The 25,576-nt window shown below is 44.8% G+C and overlaps 1 protein-coding gene across 1 annotated transcript in view; it reads right to left on the bottom strand.

The window, feature by feature from the left end:
• Nucleotides 1–13,793, bottom strand: part of GPD1L (glycerol-3-phosphate dehydrogenase 1 like) — a 48,882-nt gene extending 35,089 nt beyond the window's left edge. The window contains exon 1 of the mRNA XM_004419457.3: nucleotides 13,659–13,793. Coding sequence (XP_004419514.1) covers nucleotides 13,659–13,705 — 47 coding nt within the window. The 5' untranslated portion in view covers nucleotides 13,706–13,793. The remainder of the gene's footprint in view (nucleotides 1–13,658) is intronic.
• Between the last annotated feature and the right edge of the window lie 11,783 nt (nucleotides 13,794–25,576).

Genomic DNA, 25,576 nt, shown 5'->3' with positions numbered 1-25,576 from the left:
CTGTTGCCAATCTTCCTCTTTTGACTTGAAGAAGATGCGCCCTGAGCTAACATCTGTGCCAATCTTCCTCTATTTTGTATGTGGGTCACCACCACAGCATGGTCGTCAACCAGTGGTGTAGGTCTGTGCCTGGGAACCGAACCCGGGCCACTGAAGCAGAGTGTGCTGAACTTAACCACTAGGCCACCGGGCCAGCCCCCAAACTTAGTTGTTTTTACCTGGAAATACCACCCTCTGTGATCAACAAACCCCCAGAATTTGGTACAAGGTCGAAAAGCACCATCTCTTGAAACTAGTAAGCATCAACCTAACTTGGAAAAGCCTATCACAGACAGAAGAGAAATCCACCTAAAATATCACATAAAAATAACACTTAGAGGGTTCCCTAGGCCTCCGAGGCAAGAGGCTGTATTTCAAATCTATTAAGGAGGTTAAAGTGTAGCTACACTTTACAGAATACACTGTGTTCTGGTGAACTGCGACAGGCCCAAGATGCAGTCATAAAGGAAAGACAAGAGCCTGAGTGGATTCCAGAAAAGGAGCAGAGCAAGGACACAGGGCCCGGCTGCCTGAGTGGTCCCCCCTGCAGACATCCAGCCAGCCTCTAGCCCACTAAGCTCCCTTCTTTCTGCATCTCTAGTCCCCAAACATATTGTGGTAATGAATGTCTTCCATAGGCTTTCCGACAGGGGAAAAGAAGGCTCTCCAACTAGTTGACGCCAGTCCTCTGGACAAGGGCTGTGGGTCTGCAGCTGGTTGCCACAGCAGAGGTGTTCGTGGTCAGCCAGGCACCTGTGCCCACCTCATAGTCATGCTGAGCGTACAGTGGGCCACAGGCCACAGAGAGGGCAGTGATTGGGCCGGGGCGGGTACCTGATCTCGGCTGAGCCAATCAGCTTCTCCTGCAGGACTTTAAATGGAGAAATTGTTTGTTTCTTGGCCAACTTTCCTGATGCGCGGGACAAATGAAAGGTAAAGAGCACCTTGCAAATTCACGCATTAGGGCATTCATTATTTTTTCTAACAATTATTGCCAAAACAATTTGGTGAGATGGAATAAGGGGTGATAAAAGAAAGGGGGCAGGACCAAGCTGATGCAGAGGAACATACTGGAGACGTTTATCCTTACTCTCCAATACAGTTGTTATTCTAACGCAACTCTAATGCATCCCAGCATATAAACCTTTGTGCTTTAACAACCAGGAAAATCCAAATAATTATAACCTATATTAGAATTATTTTTCCTTTCCTAAGATAGTGGTTCTCAACTTTGGCTGCACATTAGAATTGGGAGATTTGGGGCCGGCCCCATGGCTTAGCAGCTAAGTGCACGCGTTCTGCTACTGGCGGCCCGGGTTCGGATCCCGGGTGTGCACTGACGCACCACTTGTCCGGCCATGCTGAGGCCGCGTCCCACATACAGCAACTAGAAGGATGTGCAACTACAACATACAACTATCTACTGGGGCTTTGGGGAGAAAAAGGGAAAAAAAGGAGGAGGACTGGAAATAGACATTAGCTTAGGGCCGGTCTTCCTCAGCAAAAAGAGGAGTGGCACGGATGTTAGCTCAGGGCTGATCTTCCTCACAAAAAAAAAAAAAAAAAAGAATTGGGAGATTTAAAAATCCAGCGTCCCAGGCCACACCTCAAACCACTGAAATTGGTACCTCTGGAGTGAGATCAGGCATCAAGAGTTTTTCAAGCTCCCCAGGGACTGATGTGCAGCAGGGTTGAGAACAGCTGCAAAGATCAAAGCTCTGTGGCTTTACCCATGAAATTCTTATTCTACGCCAGCAGGACAGTTTACTAGCTAAATACCCATTAATCCAATTCTCCTCCTGACATGTTGTAGAAAAGAGGCCAAGAATCTCCCCACCATCACTATCATCTTTACTCTAGTCTTGGAAACAGCTGCTCAGGTACTCACAGGGAGACAACAGCCCAGGCTCACAGTGTTCCCTGGCATCAAGTAACTCACACAAGGTCAAAGAGAGAAGTGTGATTCTGGGGAACTGAGCAAACCGCAGGGGGTTCTACAAGACACTAGGAATCCAAGTCTAGTAAACCAAGTGGGAAAACAAAGCAGAACCACAAGACCCCTCCCCATGATCCTACTAGAATACACTTGCCTCTCCCTTTCCAGCCGTTTCTTGGGGAAGCCAAGCATTTGCAACCAGAGGCAAATCTGTGGTGTTTGCTAAAATGAATTAGTTAAGGAAATTTAAACAAAAATTGAAATTGTTAAGAACTAAGACCACCAGACCATGTCTGTACATCCTTTGGGATTCAATGGGGCTTCAAATGACAGGACAGAAATAAGGGAAACTCCAGTAATATTATTTACTTATGTGACATCATCAGGACCTCATTCTGCCTCCTCCCTGGTTTCATCAATCATTTCATTCAATCATTCATTCACTCATTTACCTGTCATCAAATTTTTTGTGTGTGTGTGAGGAAGATTAGCCCTAAGCTAACATCTGTTGCCAATCCTCCTCTTTTTGCTGAGGAAGATTGGCCCTGGGCTAACATCTGTGCCCATCTTCCTCTACTTTATATGTGGGACGCCTGCCACAGCATGGCTTGATAAGCAGTGCATAAGGATCCGAACATGCGAACCCTGGGCCGCCAAAGCGGAGCATGGGAACTTAACCACTACACCACCGGGCTGGCCCCTGTTATCAAATATTTACTGAGCACCTACTATATTGGGCTAGAAGCTGGTGATAGAACAGAGAGAAAGCAATGCATTCTTTGCTGTCAAAAGCTTACCACCCACTCAGAGAGATGAACAAGGTGAAAGAAATTCACAATTCTATGTGCGACAAAAGGTGAAGAAAAATGGAGGGACGTGTGATCAGAAGGGTAAACTGCGACTACACAAAGGACTCAACCGTAATCCATGAGAAGTCTCCCATGCTCGACCTTCTGTGGAAGAACCACATACAGGGTGCAGCTGGGGTACAGAGAGAAGACACGGGAATGGTGCTGAGGAAGACCATACCTCTGCTGAGAAGCAAAAAAGGCTTCATAAGTTAGGGATAGGAAGAGCAGGCAAAGCAGAGCTTCCACCCAATACTCAGATAACAGCAGACACATGAGTGAGCCCCGTCAAGCCGAGAACTACCCAGCTGATCCACAGACTCATAAGTAACAATAAATGCTTGTCATTTTAAGCAGCTGAGTTGGGAGAGGGTTGGCTTTTGCAGCAATAGCTAAGGGATGCACCAAATACAGCAACTTGAACGCAACTAGAGGTAACTCCAGGTAATTGTGGGCCAAGCTGCCGGATCTGCCACTCAGGGACTGGGTGGGGGAGCACGGTGGGGAGGGCGATCAGGGTTGAGGGAAGAAGTGTGGAATTTAATTTAAGGACAAATCAAGCAAGGAGAGGAACAAAAAGATTCTAGTGCCTATAAGGCCTAGTCTTATTCTTTCTAAATAACTTATACAACAATCTTTTTTCTGGAGATCAGGACTTAAAACACTATGTTTTGTTTTGTTTTCTTTTAATGTCTTTTACAATCTAGTACAATCTCCATGTGGAAGCAAATATTTTCTTTGCTGTCCAGCTTTTTCTGTCATTTATAAAACCCCAAAACGTATAATCCACCTCAACATAATAAAGCCCATATGTGACAAACCCACAGCTAACATCATACTGAGAGTTCTTACCACCAAAAATGGGGGGACAGGGGCAGGAGGAAGCTTGGAGGTGATGGATGTTTATTACCTTGATTGCTGTGATGGTTTTACAAGTATATTCATATCTCCAAACCCATCAAATTGTATACATTAAATATGTCCAACATTTTTTTGTATATCAATTATACCTCAACAAAGCTGTTTTTTAAAAAAGTATAATCCACACCCAAAACCCCTTTGTGGCTCTGAAATGGTACCAGATGTGTGCATTACATATGTGTTACTGCTCCTGACCAATGTGAAGGAAAAGGATCAAATAGAGCAAAGGGAGTGTTTTGGAGGAATCTGAGTGTTTTGAAGGGACCAGAGTCTACTTATAAGTGACATACCCTGTTCTAAAAAAAAAAAAGTGACTGACTTACACAGGGCCAGTACAACAACATGCACAGATATATTAGAACTGAGCTTAAAATAAAAGTACTGACTACAGTCCACGAAGGCAGTTTGTGTGTGGCATGGGCATGGTTGTGTTCGTGGTCGTGGCTGGGGTCTCATGACCACGTTGGTGGAGTTCTCCACGTTTCAGGGGTTGCTCTGCCACTGCACAGCACAGACAGACATGGATCTCACACTGCTGGTCAAGGGCACGAGCAGCCATTTCTACACTTGGCCTGTCACCATCTACTAAATGACAGGTGGGGCCAATGACCTTTAAGATCCCTTCTAGGTCTATGATCAAGCCCAGCGTTTTCCAAGTGAGGAATGAGTAGCAGGGGTCCCGTGGCCCCCATGGCTGAGTGCTACCCACACACAGCACCAAATGACACTGACTCACCTGTGCCCTTTTCAACTCCTATGGTCTTTCCGAGAGAGCAGAGAATGTCTCATTTGAGTGCTATTATTGTTACCATCTCTCCAGCATGTGCTAATTTCCCTCCTTCACAAAGTATGAGGAGGCCTCAGACCCTGAGCCTTGGCAGGGAGTAGTATCTGGCAAGATTCTGTAACACTGTTGTTTTCATTCTACTGGTGGTGGTTGTTACCTTCTACTTAGGATATTTACAGTAGCAATATAAAGTTTTCTTTTAAAAGTTAACTTTTAAAGGAAGTATAACAAGCAAATAATAGTAGAGGCATGACATAGACAGAGCCAAAGCCATATGGGCGGAGGCTGCACGATGGAGGTTTAATCCGATCCAAACTCTCCACCTTGCAGATTAAGACACATGAGGCTCAGAGTCACTCTGACCTTGTGTCACGCAACCAGGTAGTGGCAGACCTGGGAGAGGGACTCAGGTCTGCTGATGACCAGTCCTGGGTCTTTACATAGATGTATAAAATCGCATTTCCCAGGAAATCATGAATTATCTTAAGTCTCGGGCCTCAAAATGTAGACTAATTCACAAGCCCTACAATGCTGTGCAAATGAAATTTAGAAGGGACTTGGGTGGAAAATAATGTTCCAGTGCCAGCTACGTACTGGGTACTTGATATAAGATCTCATTTAATCTTTACAGCAGCCACAAGAGAGCGTCACATTATCCCCACTTTACAGATGAAGAAGTTGAGGCTCAGAGAGTAAATAAGTTACCCAAAGTCACACTGTCCATCTGGAGCCAAGAGTTCTAACTCGGATCTGTTTCCAAAGCCCACACTTTCTGCTATTTTATACTTGCCCTGGCATAGGGCAGAACCATTCGTTGAGAAGACAGGTTGAGCACCTGTGAACTGCAGACACTGTGCTGGGCATAGGAAATACAGGGAATAAAGCAGACAAGTCCTTGTCGTCATGGAGCTTGGAGACTGGTAAACAGAGACTGATGCTGCTTCAGGAAGCACACAAAGAAATGTAACTATACCACAGTGTCCAAAGTGGCTAAGCAAGTGACCCAGTGACACTCGGTGGACATCAGGGAGGTCAAGGAGAGCTGGGAGGAAGTGCAGCTAGGGCTGAACTCCCAACTCTGAAGACTGAGGCCCCTCCCTGGGGGAGGGCGTGGGGAGCGGTCCAGGCAGATGGAAGGGCCCCTGGAGCAAAGGTGCAGGAACAGGAGGGACATGGAGATTATCTCTCGCTTTTACCTAAAGCCAACACTGGTAGGGAGAGAGAGAGGAAAGGGAAGGAAGAGGGGATGGGAGAAGGGGGAAGGCGAGGTTAAGGGAAGGAGAGGGAGAGAGAGGGAGGAGACAGTCAAGGAGGAGAAGGGGGGTTCAGAGGAAGTAAGGAAAGCAAGAGAAAGGGGAAGGAGAGGATGGCACCGCATGGGGAGATACAAGAAGGTGAAAGGGGCAAGGATGGGACAAGAGGTGAGAAAAGAGCAGGGATGGGCAGAAACAATTAGCATTGATTTGCTGCCTACCAGGCATCAGGCACTGTTTGTTGTTGTTGTTGTTGTTACTGAAATATAACATTGTGTAAGTTTAAGGTGTACCACTGTGGATTTGATACATTTATATCCTGCATTATGATTACCATCTTAGCACTGTTTTAAATATCTGACCCCATTTATCTGCTTTAAGCTTCAGCAACCCTCTGAGGCAAGTACTATATTGTTCCCATTTTTTACATGAAGAAACTGAGGCCCAGAGATCACATAGGTGGTTAATGGCAGAACAGAGATTTGCACCCCAGGCCGTGTCTTCAACACTCTGCTCTCCCTCTCTGGTCCTGGCTGGATGGACACCCACCTACTGGAGGTCCTAACCTCCAGCTTGGCAACCACCCGCCCCCACGGCATTCACTCTGTCCATGGCCCTCTAGCCCCTTCCTCTCTAAAAAGGTGTAATATTTTAATCAGGCTGGGGATACACTGCATCAGCCAATGAATGGCCGCCTATCAAGTCAGGCCCGAATCTGACAGAATTCTGGTGGCCCATGTTCCTTCACAGGGTACAGGATATGTTTGGGCCAGAAAGGACCCTACAGTCCATCCCTTTTTTTACTAAGGAAGAAACTGAAGCCCAGGGAGGATAATTAGCAAGAGATCAGCCAGATTCTGCACATTCCATGCCCCAGTCTCTCCCAGAGCCGATCCTGACTGTGGATCCAAGGGAAGAGGGTGGTCAATTTGGTTTAAATAACATCTACTTTTTTACTCATTAAAGCAATACATGAAAGAAGAAAAAACAATTATGAATAATCTCACCACCCAAGGAGAACCAGTGTTAACATTTTGTGTAATTCTTTGCAGTTAAAGGACTTTTAATAAAAGTATTAGATGCAAATGTGAAAAATGAAGTATTTTTTTAATAGATTCAACTTGGTGAACGTTTATTTGATCTCTGGATAGAAAGCTTTCTAAGCTTAAAATCAAAGAAAGAAACCACAGAGGAAAAAAGATCAATGTGAACAACTTCACATAAAGGAGGGGTAGAAGGAGATGAAAAAAGCCTTTCTATCTATCAAAATTCAAACTGCTGAGGAAAACGCTTAAGATAGAATGTGACATTTAACAAGGAACAGGATGCAGAATTGTACATGCCATATGATCACATGCAATTAACAAAATACATGCCATCTCACACCCGTTAGGATGGCTACTATCTCACACACACACACACACAAAACAGAAAATAAGACGTGTTAGCGAGGATTGCAGAAATTGGAATCCTTGTGCATTGCTGATGGGAATGTAAAATGGTGTAACTGCTATGGAAAACAATACAGTGGTTCCTCAAAAAACTAAAAATAGAATTACCATATGATCCTACAATTCCACTTGGGGATATGGATCCAAAAGAAATGAAAGCAGGGACTTGAACAGATATCCGTACACCTGTGTTCATAGGAGCATTGTTCACAATAGCCAAAAGGTGGAAGCAACCCAAGTGTCCATTGACAGATCAATGGATAAATAACGTGCTATATATATATATACACAATGGAATAATATTCAGCCTTAAAAAGGAAGGAAACTCTGACGCATGCTACAACACAGATGAATCTTGAGGACGTTATACTAAGTGAAATAAGCCAGTAACAAAAAGACAAATACTGTATGATTCCACTTATGAGCTACTTATATGAGCTCTCTCTTGCTGTTGTTGGAATCCAGCCACCATATGGAGAAGCCCAAGCTAGCCTGCTGAAGAATGAGAGACACGTAGCCCAGTCACTCCTGTCAACCTGACCGAAGCCTGCTCACTGCCAGACACGTGAAGGAGGTCATCTAGGACCAAGAGTCCCAGCCAACCCACTACTTGACCACAGCTTTACAAGTGAGCCCAGGCTAGACCAGCAAAAGACCCTCCCAGTTTAGTCAGCCTAACTGTTGACCCCCAGAATCATGAGCTAATAAATGATTACTGTCTGAAGTCATTACGTTTTAGGGGAGATGGTTAGGTAGCAACAGATAATTGACTCAGTTCCCAACTGTGGAAGTAACTGACTCCCAAAGAAGGATGATGGCAAAGTGCCACTAGTATAACCTTAAGGGAGCCCAGAAGACTTCTGGATTGCTGAGCTTAGTTCTTGACATCACCAAGCATGAGGGCAAGGGATGAAAGGAAGAAGAAAGGGAGAGAAGGGTGACCTGGATGGTGAGGACCCAGAAACCACTTCCCACCAGCAACCACTGGGAGACTTGGGCTGCCACAGAGAAGATTCAGTGGACATTTGACTTTTCTATCCAAAGAGACACGTCTTAGAAGAGTGGGCTCACCCAGGCATTACTCGGAGAATAAGGGGTATAAGTTGGACGTGAAAGGCTTTTCACTCAACATTTTTCTAACAATTAATCTGCTAGATTAATTTTAAGATCAGTTGCCTTAAAAATAGTAAACTATGGGGGCTGGCCCAGTGGCATAGTGGTTAAGTTCATGCACTCTGCTTCGGCAGCCCAGGGTTCACAGGTTCAGATCCTGGGCACGGACCTACACACCGCTCATCAAGCCATGCTGTGGCAGCATCCCACATACAAAAATAGAGGAAGATTGGCACGGATGTCAGGGACAATCTTCCTCAAGCAAAAAGAGGAAGATTGGCAACAGATGTTAACTCAGGGCCAGTCTTTTTCACCAAAAAAAAAACAGTAAACTATGATCATCTGTCATGTCTACAAGAGAGGGGACGCCTGCTTTGGAGGGAAACTGAACATGATAATTTTTAAGGCCTCATTTCAATTTGATTTTTCTTAAGTGGAATATTATTATACTAGACTCTTGTTGGGAGGGTAAGATACTCAATAGTTTTACAACAATGAGGTTTGTCCTCAGGTAATAGCATGCTTCTCACTGAAAATGATAAGAATTTACAGAAACATGGACATTGGACTTAGAAGGATCTGGGTTTCAACTCCACCTTATTAACCACTGACCTTGAATAGTTTTCTCTAAACTTCAGTTTTGTCATCTAAAATAGGGATAATAACAAGCGTAGGCTTGTTATGAGATCTAAATGCAATAGTGTATGTACCTGACACAGAAAATGGCAGTAAGTGGTAACATTATTGTCACCCACTAGGGGCCTAGAGAAACTCAAAGGTGGGTTTGGAAGCAATTAATTGTTTTTCCAAGTTGTTTCTTTTCCTTTTGTAAGTTAAGGAGATGTAACCAGCAGCCATCCTGAAACTGACCAAGCAAGGCACTCAAGGGAGAGGTAACCACCAGCCATCCTGAAACTGACCAAGCTTCACCAGAAGAGCTATGCCCATTACCTTTGCCTTATCTTTAAACCAAAGATCTCTCCAGGAGGAGCTTAGGCTTCATTATGTGGAAGCATGTTCTCCAACTGAGCCTGTGCAAGCAAATACCCTTCTCTCCCTTTTGAATATTCATTCCCCAACCAAATAAAAGTTCCTGCCTTCCTCTGTTCAGGGGCGCCATGACTTTGGAAATGATTCCTCACGGCCTCCTATTTGCTGCAAATACACTTTACTTTGTGAGACAACTTCCACTGGTGTAGAGTCTTATTTAACTCACCAGAAGGCGAGCCCACTTGGTTCGGTATCATTATGATTCTCTCTCTTAAGGGAGCAGAGGAAGCGGAAAAGAAGAATGATAAAAGAGGTGAGAGAGTGTTAAGAGGTGAAAGGTTAAGGTATGAAAATCAGGAGGTCCTGACTCATCCCTAGAATAGAAGTAGTGATTTTTATACTGAACAGGCAGGGGAGTGAGGGAAATAGGTGATTAAGTATCAGGGTTTTATTTGTTTTGTTTTTTTTTTAGTAGTACAAACTTTCTCATCCAGGCTCACAAGGAACACTGGATCTTTTCCCAGTTCAGCTAGAATTCATCCTATTATTAAACTCTCCCTCCAGCTTCCAAAGCAGGGTTGTGTCAGTGCTGCCTGTCGACGGGGAAGGGACTATTTCTGACTGCAGAAGAGCTAATTTACAGATGCTCAAACTGTTTACAGGGCTCTCCCTGGCGGAGTGGAGGGAGAATCATGACAGAAACTGAGGAGTACAGAGGGGGACAAAGAGCTGCAGCGCTGCGTTCTAGATGATTCCAGCAGACAAAAAAAAACAGAGTCACACACGTCCGGCTTCGGTCACCAGTGCAAAAAGTAGGCCCAAGCTCTCCATGACCTTCAGTCTCAGGGGTCACGCTGTGGAGCGATGGTGAAAACAGGAGCAAGAGATAAACAACAACTCCAGCTGCACATCAGTTATGCTCTTTGCTTTTATGTTCTCTCCTTTCTCTGTCTCTACTCTTTGGCCAAACTCCAAGTGGGTCCATTTTGTGACTTAATGATGCTGCTCGTCAAGGATGATGAAACTAATAATGATAATGGTAGCTGACATTACTGAGTGCTCGTGACCTTGCCCTCTCCCCGGATCATCTCATTTAATCCTAATCATAATCCTAGACAGCAGGTACCAATATTATAAGCAATGATTGTTGGAGGGAAGCAGTTTGCTCAAGGCCTCAGAGCTGCCAAGAGAGAAACCTGGGGAGCTGGAATCTGGAGCCCTCCTTCCACCACTGCGCTACCCTGCCTCCAAAGGAGGTTTGGGACATATGCTCCCTAGCACAGAGGTTTGGCTGTAAATACAGCCCTGAAGTTTTAGTTCCAGAACTGGATCTTGCACTATGTCTGGGTGATCTTCCCAAAGTTCTAGGGAAGAAACTTTGTTTCATCTTTGGAGGAATTTAAGAAGCTTCTGGTTTTTTGTCTGTTTTCTTTTTGTTGTTTTTCTGAGTCACCTCTCTGCAGCCCCAGGAGTGTGCAGCACAGCAGGGCTTGGCTGGATGCATGAGGGCCCCCTCTGGCCTCCCCTCTCTGACCTGTCTAGAGGAAAGGACGTGGCACAGGACAGGACAAGGGCACATTATATAACCCATTTACTTTCCCTCGAAAGTCATTTCTGGTTGCAGCTCCCTGGCAAGTCAGCTAGATTCAGTCTTCTGGTCTCTCTACTGCAATTGATGACCATTACATGGGGGAAGCACTCAGTGTGAGGATTATAGCCACTTTTTAGCTATGAGCTTAGATGTGACAACACCTTTATTTACATAAGCATTTTGAGCTACTTCAAAGTCCCAAGTGTAAACATTGCTTAAGCAACTTCCCATTCCTCAGAATGGGATGGGTAGATCCATCTCTTGGTAATCTGTTTCAAAATTAGTGAAAGGCTAAAGGTCTCTTAGGGAAAAAAATCTGTCCCACCTTCAGAGAATATGATTCTGCAAGTCTAGCTTCAGCGTTGTAATTCTGATGCAAGTAGTCTCTGGACCACATTTTTAGAAACACTATTTAAAATGTAACATCTAAACTTGTGACAGATATTTCACTCCACTTTGTTTCTTTTGAACTTATCTTCCAAGTCCTTATCTATCTCCAAGCTGATGGTAAATTCTTTCAAGGCAGGGATTGTGTCCAGTTGTGTCTGTATCCCTGGAAAGGCCACTATATCTACACGGGGCCAACACTCCAATGTCTACCGGCCAGAGCTGAATGCCCAACCGGCCCCTATGGAGCCTCTTCATGTTGTTTTCAGTTCTTAAGTTCCTGAATGTCTGGGGAGGTCATGCTCCTCTCTCTATGACTGTAGTGCTCTCCACCCAGGGCAGTTGCAGGGAAGCCAACAACTGTTCCCTTCTGATCCCATAATTAATGGAGCCAGGCAGCCAGCCCAAACCATCGGCACGGCACATTTCTCAATTGCTCTGCTCCAGCGTCACTAGCCAAGTTCTACTCCATTTCCAAGGGCTGGAGTGGGCCAAGAAAAGTCAAGTACATCAGAGTGAAGCAGTGGGAAGGCAGCCAAACCCCAGTAGAGGGGACAAGAAGTTCACTTCACTACTCTAGCTCCAGGCCTCGATCCATCGTGGCAAAGCTGTGCTATCTCTACCGCACCTTGCAAATCAGGAAAAGGCGCTGTCGTCTGTGGTTCTGTGTCCTCTTACAGAAGAGGAAAACTAACGTTAAAAGAACACGTGCTAAGTGGGTGCTGTTCCAGTCCCATGGCCAACAGGGCAGCTGACATCTCCCTCAAGTGACCTTGGGATCAAAGCTGGCCAACACAAGCTGAAAGTCCAAATGAAGCTCTGCAGTGGATAGGTACCAGCTCCATTAAATGTTGAGAAGAACAGTTCATTTTTGGTCAAAAAAAAAAGTTTACAGAAAAGTGCATATCATCCTAGTATTTGTAGGGCAGAGAGGGAAAGAAATATGTGTAAACATTCTCTTGTATCTGATGGAATTTCTCCAGAAAGGACAGAAGAAACTGATAACACTGGCTTTCCTCCAGGAGGCACCTTGGGGGACAAGCGTGGGTGGAGATATTCCACTGTTTTTTGTGATTTTTTGGTACCTTTTAGTTTTTAAACAATAGAATATATTACCTGATCAAATATAATTACATTTTAAAAAGTTAGTTTTCAGACACTCATTTAGTATATACTTAGCCTATGACAGGCACTATGGTAGAGGCTGTTCTCAAGAGCTGGGTGGGGAGGAGCAGAAACAGATAATCAAGTAAATCATTACCTTGCAGTGACAGACGTCAGCAACAGGGACACAGGGAGAGGCCACTGGCCTAGGTGGGATGGAAAACCAGATAAAGTTTCCTCCAAGAAGTATTTTCTGGGCCAAGTTTTAAAGAGTAAGACCAAGTAGCTAGTACCAACGGCTGCAGCGTTCCTAGAAGCCTGAACTGTGAGGAGTGTCAAGCCACACAAAACCAGAAGCACTGAAAGGGCATCACGGTGAACTATTCTGTACCAGCCCCTGGGATGTGGGGAAAACAGCGCACAGCAACGGAAAAAAGATTGGAAGTATCATATGCTATACTGTATTCTGCCTCCTACACTTTCCTCTATATTCACCCAAACACCAGAGAATCTTACACAGTGGGAACTGACCAGTTGGTAAAAGGAACTAAAAGAGCTGACATTTATAAAGGGCTCAGAAGAGCACCGTGCACAAAGTTTAATAAATGTTCAAGTTAAATAGAGCCTAGTGGAGACCTGAAGCTTCACAAACATCTCCCCAGAGGAGAATTTCCAACGCCCCTGGACTACTCTGGGAGCAAGGCCTGGTGCAACTTGGAATTTCTTCCCGATAGAACGTTACAAAGATGCTGGACTATCCGAAGCGGGACGAGACGCACACTTGGATGTGTGCGCGGACCCCGCCCACATCCTGGGTAGCAAGCGCCCCTTAGCCCTCTCTGCGTCGGTTTCCTCAATACCAAAACCACATAAGAATACTCGAGCCCCCTTCAATCCCTCGATCCGGGCGATCTGCCCAGGGGAATGGAGACCGCCCTTAGGATGTTGCGCAAAACACCCAGGCGTGGCGAGCAGGTGGCCTCCGTGCGTCCGCCGCGCGGTGACGAGAGCGCAGACAGGTGCCCGCGGGCGCGCAGGACGCTCTCTCCGCGCCGCCCCCGGGCCTCGGCGCGGCCTCCCCGGGCGCGCGGTGCCCAGCCCGGCCCCCAGGCCGCCCGCCCCGCCTCCCTGCGCGCGGTGCCGGGTGCTCACGCCGCGACGGGGACCCCAGCCCTAGCCCGCCCGGGAGAGGAGCTTCCTGGAGGCGGAGCCCGCGCCGCTGGCCCGCAGCCGCTCACCAGTTCCCCGAGCCCACGATGCACACTTTGAGGGGCGCCGCTGCCATGGCCAGGCCGGAACGCAACAGCCCGGACCGTGCCTCCCCGGCCGGCCGCCTGCCTCCGCCTGCTCAGCTTCGGCTGCAGCGGCTCGCGGCGGCCCCGCCTCTCCCGCCTCTCCGCCAATGGCAGCGACCACCCCCGCCCGGGCGCCCCAGGCCACAGATGACAGCCACGGAGGACCCGCCTCGCCACTCCCAAGAACCACTGCGCACGCCTGGGCCTGGCTGCCCTCCTGGCCGGGCTTCGGCGCCGCCCCGCCCCTCCCCGAGGCATGCCGGGACTTGTAGTCCGCACCCCTGCCGCCGAGCGCTCCTGGACAGCTGCTAGCGCAGCGCCACGTGCAGCCCGGGGTAGTTCTGCAGAGGCTCGCGCTTCCAGCGCTGGAGGCTGCGCCACGCTCCCCGCAGGGCAGGTCTAGGGCGGCTCGCCATGGTGCCTCCTCACTCAAGCCCTTATCTTCACGCGCCAAGAGCTGCCACACTGCAGTTTGCAGGCGTGAGAAGATCCCAGTTGGACTCTAAAGTCGACCAGACGTGGGTCAGAGCTCAAAGTGTCCACACCTGCCTTTTCAGCCTCTGCCTCCCTAGTAGAAGCAAGACACAGTCTGGCGCTCCTGAACTTCTTAGTGACCTATCTTCTGAGGCCTTCGGGACTTGGCTGGACAGTACCTGCGCTTCCATGTGGACATTCCTTCTAGTGCGAGTCAAGAGAGAGACGTGGACGCGGGCTGCATCGCCATCACCCACTTGCTTGGCAGGACTTGCCTCTTTGCCCCAGCGCACTAGGAGGGTTGTGGTTCTGAGACTACGCTTCTCTCCTTGAAAAACAGAACACTATTTATTCATGCTGAGCGTCACTTTCCAGCAGGCACCGTGCTGGACACGGTGGGAGGAGGATAAAGTGGCTTAAAGCAGTGGTTCTCACACTCACAGAATATTAGAGTCTTTGGAGCTTTTAAAAATCCCTGTGCCCAGGCACCACTCCAGACCAATCGCATCAGAATCACCGAGAATGAGATACAAACGTCAGAATTTTTTAAAATTCGAGGGGTGATTACAACAGCCAGTCAAGATTGAGAACCAGAGGACTGAAATATTAATGGAGACTGGCTGAAGAAACAAATACTCTAGTACTTGGAAAAATACTAGGCCTATTAGTTTCATGCCCAGAGGATTAACTCTTATTTTTGTTTTCATCTCTACATTGTAAGAAAGATTTACCTATATTGCTTATGATATTTACTCAAGGAAATACTTAAAGAGAGCAGGTGAGACAGAACCTTCTCTCCACTCTCTCATTGATGGTTTGTTCTCGATTATTTGAAAAAATGGAAAGATACCTAAGCAGGGATGATGCGAAAGATGGACTATTTAAACTTTATTCATTTTTTTCTTGCATTTGTGTTACAAAATGGATTTGTCAGATTAAGTAATGAACTCATATACTTGAGGTGTATACATGCATTGCAAAGAATGACACCAAGAGATTGGTTCATTTTTAGCTTTTGCCTAAAGGATTTATACCTCATATGGAAACTCCTCTTCCCCGGTGTTGCCACTACACTTGCATAAAAATGAGCTGCCTAGCTATTCTGTGGACATATCCTGCACAGCATCGTCATATGGTGTTTATCCACCACCTGATATGCACAACACATCATGCCAGAATAGGCATAGTAAGTAGTCATTTGTTTTATAGACTGGTTACTAAGATTAAGACAAAGACCAAATAGGTGAAGCCCATGAACATAATGTTGAAAGAATAAAGCAAGTCGCAAGAGAATGCATACAGTACGATTCCATTTCTGTTAGTTCAGAAACAAGCAAAATTAAACATGTCACTAGGGATACTTACATACCTAGTAAAACTGTAAAGGAAAACGAGGGAATGATAAAACACGAAATGCAGGATTGTAGTTGTGGTGGAGAGGAGGGTTGGTTATTCTTTACACCTTTGCATATATTTTAAATATGTTTGTATATCTATGTAATGAAAATCATGGGGGAGGGGAGAAGCTACAGTACAGCAGAGCAAGGGGAGCCAATTGTGAGATAGCCAGTCTTCTGCCAGTCCCACTCCTGGTCACCTAAGATGGCAGTGCTGACAGTGTTGGCCTTCTGTGTGCCACCTTCCCCAAGAGGGTTGAGCAACCTGGAAGACAGAGTTAGCCAGTCTTATTGTGACAATGCGAACTCTTTGGGGACCTGGAGAAACCATAGGGGGTATACAATTCGGTGCATGGAGACAGTGTCACTGACAACATGACTGTGTATGCATGTATCATGGTAAAAATTCACTGGGCAGCTGGAAGAGGCCAGGCAGCACTTAGAAACTCAGCCCAGAAATCTCCTTAGCTAGGTGGCTGAGTTCATGAAGTATATTTTTAATTTTCCACATTACAGAAGGCAATGGCAGGAGTATCGTCAAACTTTCCTGCATAACTAGAGCCTCCTTTCCTCTAGCTCCAGATAACATTTTCTTTAGCTCTCTTGAGCCCTCACCACCAACCTCCTACCCTGTCACTAACACCCTCTTGATATAATAAGGAGTTCATGAGAGAAGAATGATGAGCTCAGTTCTGGACTTGTGAAGTTTGAGGAGTCCATTTGGTATCCAAGTTCAGATTTCAGGGCGGCGGTTGGATATGTGGGTCTGAGATAGATATGTTTGCAGTTCGTCAGCAGGTGCTTGGAAATTCCAAGTGGTCAGTGCTGAGAACAATGCCTGGCACAGAGTGGGCACTCAAGAAATGTTCGTTGAATGAAAGTGATTGAGATTACTCAGAGAGAGGAGTCAGGTAACAAAGGAAGATAAACCAGGACACTGACATGGACTTAGTACTTAAGAGAAGTGCCAAAGAAGAGGAGCCTGAGAGGATGAGAAAGGAGCAGCAAGAATGTCGACTATGTTATTGTAGCTGCCAAAGAAGACAGCCTTTCAAGGAGGGATGGTCACAGGGGAGCTTGAGGGTGGTCAAGTAAGATGAGACTAGAATGTGTCTTTCAAGCTAGTGGAAAAAAGGCTGCTGACAGAGCCCTCAAGTGTGGTTGTGCAGGTAGTACACTGCACAATGCTGGTGGGCACTAGGCACATTGTGGACATTGCAGATTGATATGTTTAAGATGACCATTTTCTAACAGGTGGAAGCAAGTGTCTCGAAGGAGGGGCACCTTCTTCCGGTCCACACAAAGGTATTGTATGGGCTAACCACGGCCCTGGTTGTTGTTGACCTTGGTGAGAACAGTTCAGTTTCAGTTTGGGGGCAGAGCATAAACTCAGCTTGCAGTCAGTGGAGGTGTAAATGGAAGGCAAAGACGTGGAGCTTGAGAAAGTGTAGACAATGCTCTCTATAAGTTGGGCTGGCAGCAGAAGATGAGGGACTAGGGACATGCAAGGAGGGAAAGGCAAAACTAAAGAAGGAAGGGAAGAATTCTTAGGTTTTGGGGTTTTTTTTAAATCATGTGGAAGAGGTTAGAAAATGTTTAAATACTCCTAGGAAGGAGCCAGTAGAGAGGGAGAGGTTGAAAACACAGGAGAGGGAATGAGAGGGAGAGTAAGAGAGTGAAAGAGGGATTAGCCTTAAATTAGATGAGATGGTGAGAGAAGGACTCAGGAGGGGACACCTGAAGAAATCAAAGGAGCCAGCCCTGGGAAGATGGGGAGAAGAGCACTCCAGGGAGAGGAAACAGCCAGTGCAAAGGCCCCGGGGCAGTGAAGAGCCTGTGTGTTTTAAGAACAGAAAGCTATAATAGAGTGAACAAGTGTGAGTGAGGAGAGAGTATCAGTCAGAGATGCAGCAGGCCATATTAAATGGTAGGGCCTTATGGTTCATGGTTTAAAAAGAAAAAGAATTTCCCACTAGCCACATCTGAGTCAACATAAGCATCAAAATAAGTAATAATAGTAATTCATTTAAACTCTTTGAGTAAAACAAAATAAAAATTCCTGAGTCTATGATGAGTTAAAGAAATAAGTAAACAAATAAATGAAGCAGAAGGGAAAGCTCTTCCTTACGATAGAATGCTAACTAATAAGTGGAGAAGAAATGATGGCACTACAAAATTTTATCAATGGGTGCTAAAAATAGTGGGGAAAGTTTGATGAGGGATGGGATATTTACCTGGCCTCAAAGGCTCCGCATAAATTACTTACAAAGATTAAAAGAGTAACTTTACAGTAGAAAAAACTGGCTGACGCCACCTTAACCAAGTGGTTGAAGTCAACGTTACCAGTGATGGGGCAAACCAACACGTGACTTCCTTAGCTGGAATGAGATGCGTTTAGATAATATTGGCTTGTTAAAAAAATATTTTGGAATAGTTCCCAGACCTTAGGATTTTATAGATTAAACATATTTTCACTTGTTTTGAAGCCTGACATAGAATTGCCAATTTTTTTTAATTTTTCCAAATAAGGACATAAACTATTACCATATTCTATTCCCATTTCATCTTATTTTATTTTAATTAATCTTATTCATTTTAATTTAATTAATTTATTTTTGAATCATTGATGCATTTACACGATTCAAAATTCAAAGGGATCAAAAGAGTATGTAGTGAAATCCTCTCTCCCTCCCTTTTCCTGCAGCCTCCCAGTTCCCTCCTTTGAGAAAACCCTTGTTACCAGTTTCTTGTGTACACGTATTGTCCTGTTACTTGCTTCCCCACCTAACGTTATTGCATAATAGAAGGGTCAGTCAACACCAAAAAATTGAATGCACAATAATGAAAACTTAAAATGAAAAATGAAAAGAATAAATTTAGCTTTTTAGAAAACTCTCTCCACAAGGTCTTTATTTTTCTCATCTCTCTTTGGCACTGAAAACTTTTCCACAGGCTGGTATTGGTTGAATTCATTCCTCTAATTGCAAGTAAGACACATACTTGGGCTGCCGTAGAGAAACATTTTATCTACTCTATCCTCCAGTACATATGTCACCGCTTTGCTTCCTCGTTACACATTGTACAATCCCTGGTGGTGACATTTGTTCTTGGTACAACTGGCTTCAAAAAAATTGCCCATCTTCAATATTGCTATTGACAGTCTAATGAGAAATTACAGATTTTTGGCTGAAGAAAACAATGCCTCATTCTGGAAATTTATATGGGCTTTTACCTCACTTCCTTGGAGAATAGAGACATAATAGATGAAAGGCAGATCTGGCTGCTTGCAAGAACCAAACAGAGCCCCAGACACTTAGTGGTAGCAGGTGTCAGTTGTAATCTCTTGATATGAAAGTTTATTAAATTATCAAAGGGATCTGTGCACTAGGTTTTATTAACCAACTGCACCTTTTCACCAGTCCCTTAGATTGGGACGGTGAGGGGATCTGTTGTTTCTTGTAAAGATTACACTACTGTGACCCACCTTTAGTTTAGGAGCCAGCTCTTAGCCAAGCACTGGGTATTATTACTGATTGCCTCTACCAGCCAGCTTGGATCACTTGGAGAACTTGGGAGTTTTAAATATGAAATTACCAGACTCAGCATTGTGCCTTCCCAGAGAAAAGCAGAGATATTTATTCAGTTTCTACTTGATTAAAAATCAAATATCGGGACCTGCCCTGTGGCGGAGCGGTTAAGTGCACGCGCTCTGCTGCAGCGGCCCAGGGTTTGCGGGTTCAGATCCCGGGCGTGCACCAATGCACCGCTTGTCAGGCCATGCTGTGGTGGCGTCCCATATAAAGTGGAGGAAGATGGGCACGGATGTTAGCCCAGGGCCAGTCTTCCTCAGCAAAAAGAGGAGGATTGGCATGGATGTTAGCTCAGGGCTGATCTTCCTCACACACACACACACACAAAAATCAAATATCAGCCTAGATTTGATTCTAGATTTGAATTCGTTCATTCGCTTATTCAACAGATATTCACTGAACTCCTATCCGGTGCCAGGAGCTGAGGATACAATGTTAAAGAAAAGAGACAAAGTTGACAGTCTGGAAAGGAGGTCAGATAAAGAAAGAAACAAGTATCTTCCATAGAGTCCAGCCTCATGTTGCTCTGATAAGAGACAGGGAACTCTGGGAACAGATGGGCACTCCCATCCATACCCACCTGGACCTGGGGTGCCAAGTAAGACATTCTGGAAGAAGGATGTCTGAACTGAAGGATAAGTAGGAATTAAATGGGAGAAGAGTGTTTGAGGCAGAGAGAACAGCACGTATGAATGCTTGGAGGCAAAAGAAAAATAGTCATTGGTTCCTGTGAGAACTGAAAGTTCAGGAAGCTGGCAGAGAGAGCAAGAACTAAAGACAGGTGACACAAACAGGTGGACAGGGGCCAGATAACAGAGGGTTGTTGTAGAGGTTGGGATTTTATTTGGAAGGGAGTGGGGGAACAGTGAAGTGTTTAGGCTGATAAGTGACGTGGCCATATTTGTCTAGTAAAAAATCACTCTGGTTGCAGCAAAGAGGATGTTCTGGAAGGGGCAAAACTGGAAGCAACAAGAACAGTGAGCTAAGAAGCTGTTGCAGTGATCCATGCAGCAGAGATGGAGAGAGGTGGACCAGTTAAAAGTAGAACCCATAGGATCTGGCATGTGAAGGAACGTGGGGTAAGAGAAAAGCAGAGTTCAGGATGACTTCCAGATTTCTGACTTGGACAGTTGGGTAGGTGGTGGTGGTGGACAGGGAGTGTTTTGAAGCAGAAGTTGCTTTTCTTGGCAAAAGCAAAAGTATCTGTTGCTTTTCTAGTTTTCCTCTTTTCTAGACTATGAAATCAGATACCAATCCCTTGTTACATTTCATGCCAAACAGTATTCAAGATTGGTTGCAGTTTTCCATCAAGTGTAAGAGATGTGATTCAATTCGTAAAAGATTGGCACTTTGGAGGAATTCAAAAATTTCCATTCTTTGTTACTGCCCAATGCAAGAGAGAGTTGGATAAAGCTTAGCCCTCATAATATCACATCACAAGACACTATCTTGGTCACTCACCATGGTTTTTTTCTTTTTTTTTTTTTTAAGATTTTATTTATTTTACTTTTTCCCCCCAAAGCCCCAGTAGATAGTTGTATGTCATAGCTGCACATCCTTCTAGTTGCTGTATGCGGGACTCGGCCTCAGGATGGACGGAGAAGTGGTGCCTCGATGCGCACCCGGGATCTGAACCCGGGCCACCAGCATTGCAGCGCGCGCACTTAACCACCAAGCCACAGGGCCGGCCCACCATGGTTTTTTTCTAAGTTTTAAAAATCAAAGTAATACATACACATAGTTTTAAAATGGTATTGTACTAAATGCAAAGTGATAATCATCTCCCTAGATTCCACTCCCTAAGAATAACCACTTGCAACTACTTTTATTTGATCTGATATTTACTTCCATATTTCTAAACAATGTTCTTAGGCTATTATTTCTTTTTCAATGAAAGTTTTTGAATAAGTCATACGTTCATATGGTTCTAAAATAAGACATGTGGAAAGATATGCAGTAAAGAGTATCTCTCGTGGGCCGGCCCCGTGGCTTGGCGGTTAGGAGCACGCGCTCCACTACTGGCGGCCCGGGTTCGGATCCTGGGCACGCGCCAACGCACCGCTTCTCCGGCCATGCCGAGGCCGCATCCCACATACAGCAACTAGAAGGATGTGCAGCTATGACATACAACTATCTACTGGGGCTTTGGGGGGGAAATAAATAAATAAATAAAATCTTTGTAAGAGTATCTCTCCTGCTCCTGTCTCCCACCATCTAGTTCCTACCCCACCCACTTTCCTCAGGAACCACTGTTAGTTTTCTGTGTATACTTATATACAAGAAAATAACATTATATATTTACTTTGTCTGCCTTTTTTTTTTTTTTTTACCCAAAAGTATCCTGAATCAACCATGATAAGGTAGGATATGTTGCATTAACAAACACTCCAAACATCTTAGTGTCTTCTTTCTCACCCACGCACCACGTCCGTCCTGGGTTGTTTTCCGTTTTTCTCATGCGGGGTTGCAAACCAGCAGAATCTCTACCATCTGGAGTGTCATGCTTGCAATGGCAAGGGACAGGGACTATGGCAAATTGCTCCCTGGCCCCTAAAGGCTTCCTCCCAGAGGTGACACATGGCATTTCTGCTTCCATTCATTGACCAAAGCCTGTCATGTGGACCTGACAGTTTAAAAGGGGCAGAGAAGTGCAAACTTATCACGTGCCCAGGAGTCAGAGAACCAGACATGCTGGTGAACTGCACTGATGATTACCTCATATATGCACCGTTCTGCACCTTGCTTTTTTCAGCTAAGAAAAAGTTAATCATGCCGTTTCAGTAAATAGAGCATCCTTACTCTTTTTTTAAAGCAGATGGACATTTGCATTATTTCTAATATTTGCTTTACAAAAAATGCTGCTGTGAATATTCAGATGTTATTTTGCACATGTGAATAAATGTCTAAGATAAATTCTCATAAGTGGCATTGCTAGTCCAAAGGGTACATACACTTGTAATTTTGATAGGTATGGCTAAATTGTCCTCTACAGAAGTTTGGCCAGTTTATACTCTTCCCAGCAGTATATGACAGTGCCTGCTTCCCCAGAGCCTTCCCAAGGGAGTGTATTACCGAACTTTTGGGATTTCACCAGTCTGATAGACAAAAATATTCTCATTTTATTTTTACATTGCATTTCTCTTATTATGAATAAAGTTTTCTGCCACTTCTTCATTTTTATAACATAGACGTCCTATAATAGTAAATGAGGATTTACTTCATTAACACTACTCCCACCCACACACATGCACATACTTTCTCCCCAACATCCTCTCTGTTCCATAGTTGAGTCACAGTTTTGTGTCAACTCAGTAATCAGTTTGCCTTATTATGACATGTAAACATATTTAACCATTGCTCCAAGAAGAGTATTATAATAAGATTTCCTCTCATGTACTCTTTCTTCCCCCCCCCGGACTTAATAATTGCTTTGGTTTTTTTAATGTTCTTTTTTTTTTTTTTAGATTTTTTTTTTTTTTTTTAAGATTTTATTTATTTTATTTTTCCCAAAGCCCCAGTGGATAGTTGTATGTCATAGCTGCACATCCTTCTAGTTGTTGTATGTGGGACTCGGCCTCAGGATGAACGGAGAAGTGGTGCCTCGATGCGCACCCGGGATCCGAACCCGGGCCACCAGCATCGCAGCGCGCGCACTTAACCACCAAGCCACAGGGCCGGCCCATTTTTTTTAGATTTTATTTATTCATTTTTTTCCCCCCAAAGCCCCAGTAGACAGTTGCATGTCATAGGTTCACATCCCTCTAGTTGCTGTACGTGGGACTCGCCTCGCGTTGGACGGAGAAGTGGTGCCTCGGGGCGCGCCCGGGAGCCGAACCTGGGCCGCCAGCATCAGAGTGCGCGCACTCAACCGCTAAGCCACGGAGCCGGCCCAAGCTTTGGTTTTTTTACTCACTTATTTTCCTTCTACAAATCCTTATAGTTTTCTCATTTGCTCCATTGGATCGAGTATGTTCTTTATTTTTTTATTTTTTGTTATTTTTGTGAGGAAGATTAGTCCTGAGCTAACATCTGTTGCCAATCTTCCTCTTTTTGCTGAGGAAGATTGGCCCCAGGCTAACATCCATGCCCATCTTCCTCCACTTTATATGGGACGCCGCCACAGCATGGCTTGACAAGCGGTGCTTAGGTCCGCGCCCAGGATCCAAACTTGTGAACCCAGAGCCACCAAAGTGGAGCACGGGAACTTAACCACTATGCCACCAGGCTGGCCCCTGATCAAGTATATTCTTATCAGTAGTTTTTCCCAAATGATCAAATGTATTAGATAATTTATTGATTCCATTTTTTCCTGGAGATTTTTTTCCCAGAGCCATCTGTCTTTTACACCATCCTGCACTACTTGCTCTCCAAGCCTGCTTCTTGGATCCCTTGTCGTTCTTTTTCTTGGATTGCACCTTAAAACTTCCATAAAATTCTGTTTTTAGGTATTTTAATGCCTTTATTCTAACCTCACCTTTAATATTGGACTAGTGTGAGATCCTAGGCTAAGGATCATTTTCTCTCCAAATTATGGAGACATTATTCTGTTGGTTACTGGAATCCAGTGATGTTCTGAAGAAATACGATTCAATTCTGATTCTGTTTGGGGTACAGGCTTCTATTTGTCCTCCAGTTTCCATTCTTCCTTTTTCCTTTCCAAAATAATGTCTACCTTTTGCCTAGCTGGAGATTACATTTCCTAGCCTTCCTTGCTGTGCCTTCTGGACAGTTGACTAAGTTCTGGCCAGTAGAGTGTGAGTTGAAATTGTGTTTTCCTCTTCAGGTTGTAACCTGGAAGGACTCGGCATCCAGACACCTTTCACCTTTCCCTCTTGCCGGTGGTGGGATGTAGACGTGATGGGGGCACCTAGGCTGCCCCCTTGAACTCTGAATTAGAAGCTGGATGAGGAGGATTCCTGAGCTGCCCTTGCAGCCCTGCCCTCTACCTCTGAGCTATGATGTGAGTTAGGAATTCATTCCTATTTTGATTATGCCACTCCATTTTTTATATCTCTGTGTTAAAGCAACTTAGATTCTTCCTAATACACTGTTCCTCTCTGTCTGGCCTGTTTTTCTTCCCCTGTCTCTCTCTGAAAGTTTTAGGATCCTCTTTTTATCCCTGGTGTCCTGAAATTTCATGATTATAGCCCTGTCATGGGCCTTTCTAAATTCAGTGGTGCACTTTCAATCAGAATTATTGTGTTTTTCAATTCTGTGAAATCTTCTCCTGTCTTTTCTTCAAGAATTAGCTCCTTTCCATTTTCTCTGTAGTTTCTGTCTGAAACTTTTATCATTTAGCATTTGTCTTCTTCTGTGAAGTCATTTCTTCTTCATTTCTGTTTGCTTACCCCTGCCCCCACTTTCTGGATTTTATCTTTCAACTCTTTTGGTGCATTTTTCTTTTAAAGGCTGTGTTGTTTTCAGTTTCCAAGAGTTCTTTCTCATTATTCTTTTTATCTGTTTGAAGATATTAAGTATAGGATTTTTCCTTCGATTTTTTGTTGTTGTTTTGCTTTACCTTGCTTGTGCTGTCTCTCATGTTAGAGGCTTTCTCAAATGTTGGTGATGTGTGGTTGTGTGTTTGTATTTAAAAGTGAGGCAGCTGTGAGGGAATTGGCAGAGCTGGTCGACAGAGGATGACCGGGGGGCAAACAAGTCTTTTTTGTGAGGCGCTCCCAAATGTCAGTATCCGCACAACTTTTCTCCAGGGCAGATTAACTTCTTAAGAGGAGAGTTCTACAGTTTCCTGGAAGTGGGGGACATATGCCTCACCTTCAGAGTTGGGGGCAGGAGGGATACCACACAAAGACTCCAAACTAGCTTTCATTTGTAAAGATATTATTGATTCACTTCAGCGAGTCAAGGACTATAACATATGTGTGCTATAACACATGAATGTTTATTCATTTAACAAATATTTATGAGTCCCTCAGCGTGTGCGTGTGTGTGTGTGTGTGTGTGAGAGAGAGATACTGAGAAGACAAAATTGAGGAAAACCACGTCTCTGCTTTGGCTTGTGGCAGACGTGGTCAGAATGTATGTCCAGGTAGTGACCGCTGTAACGGGCGTAGCGTAGAGGCACCGGCAATGCCAGGCAGGGAGTTCATCTGCATTTTTCAGAACAGAGGGGAGGGAGAAGGGAAGAGGGACTCTATTCTTTTCCACTCATTTCAGAGATACAGTTTCCCTTCCTGCTTGTCTCCTAGCTCCCAAAACAGATCTACCAGTTATATATTTGTAGACCAATATGCTAAGAGGAAACCTTGGACATCCCAATATTCCCGAGAAAATGAAAGCCTGCCAGTCATTCATACCTTGGTATTAATTACATTTACCAGGTAAATGTAAACTTAATGAAGCCATGGGATATTAAATGGTAAGAAGAAAAGATAATTAAATG

This window comes from Ceratotherium simum, chromosome 5 (assembly GCF_057802395.1).
Source record: "Ceratotherium simum simum isolate JZ-2026a chromosome 5, ASM5780239v1, whole genome shotgun sequence".
Taxonomy (NCBI): domain Eukaryota; kingdom Metazoa; phylum Chordata; class Mammalia; order Perissodactyla; family Rhinocerotidae; genus Ceratotherium; species Ceratotherium simum.
Note: the sequence above shows the minus strand (reverse complement) of the source record. Positions and strands in the feature narration are given on the sequence as shown.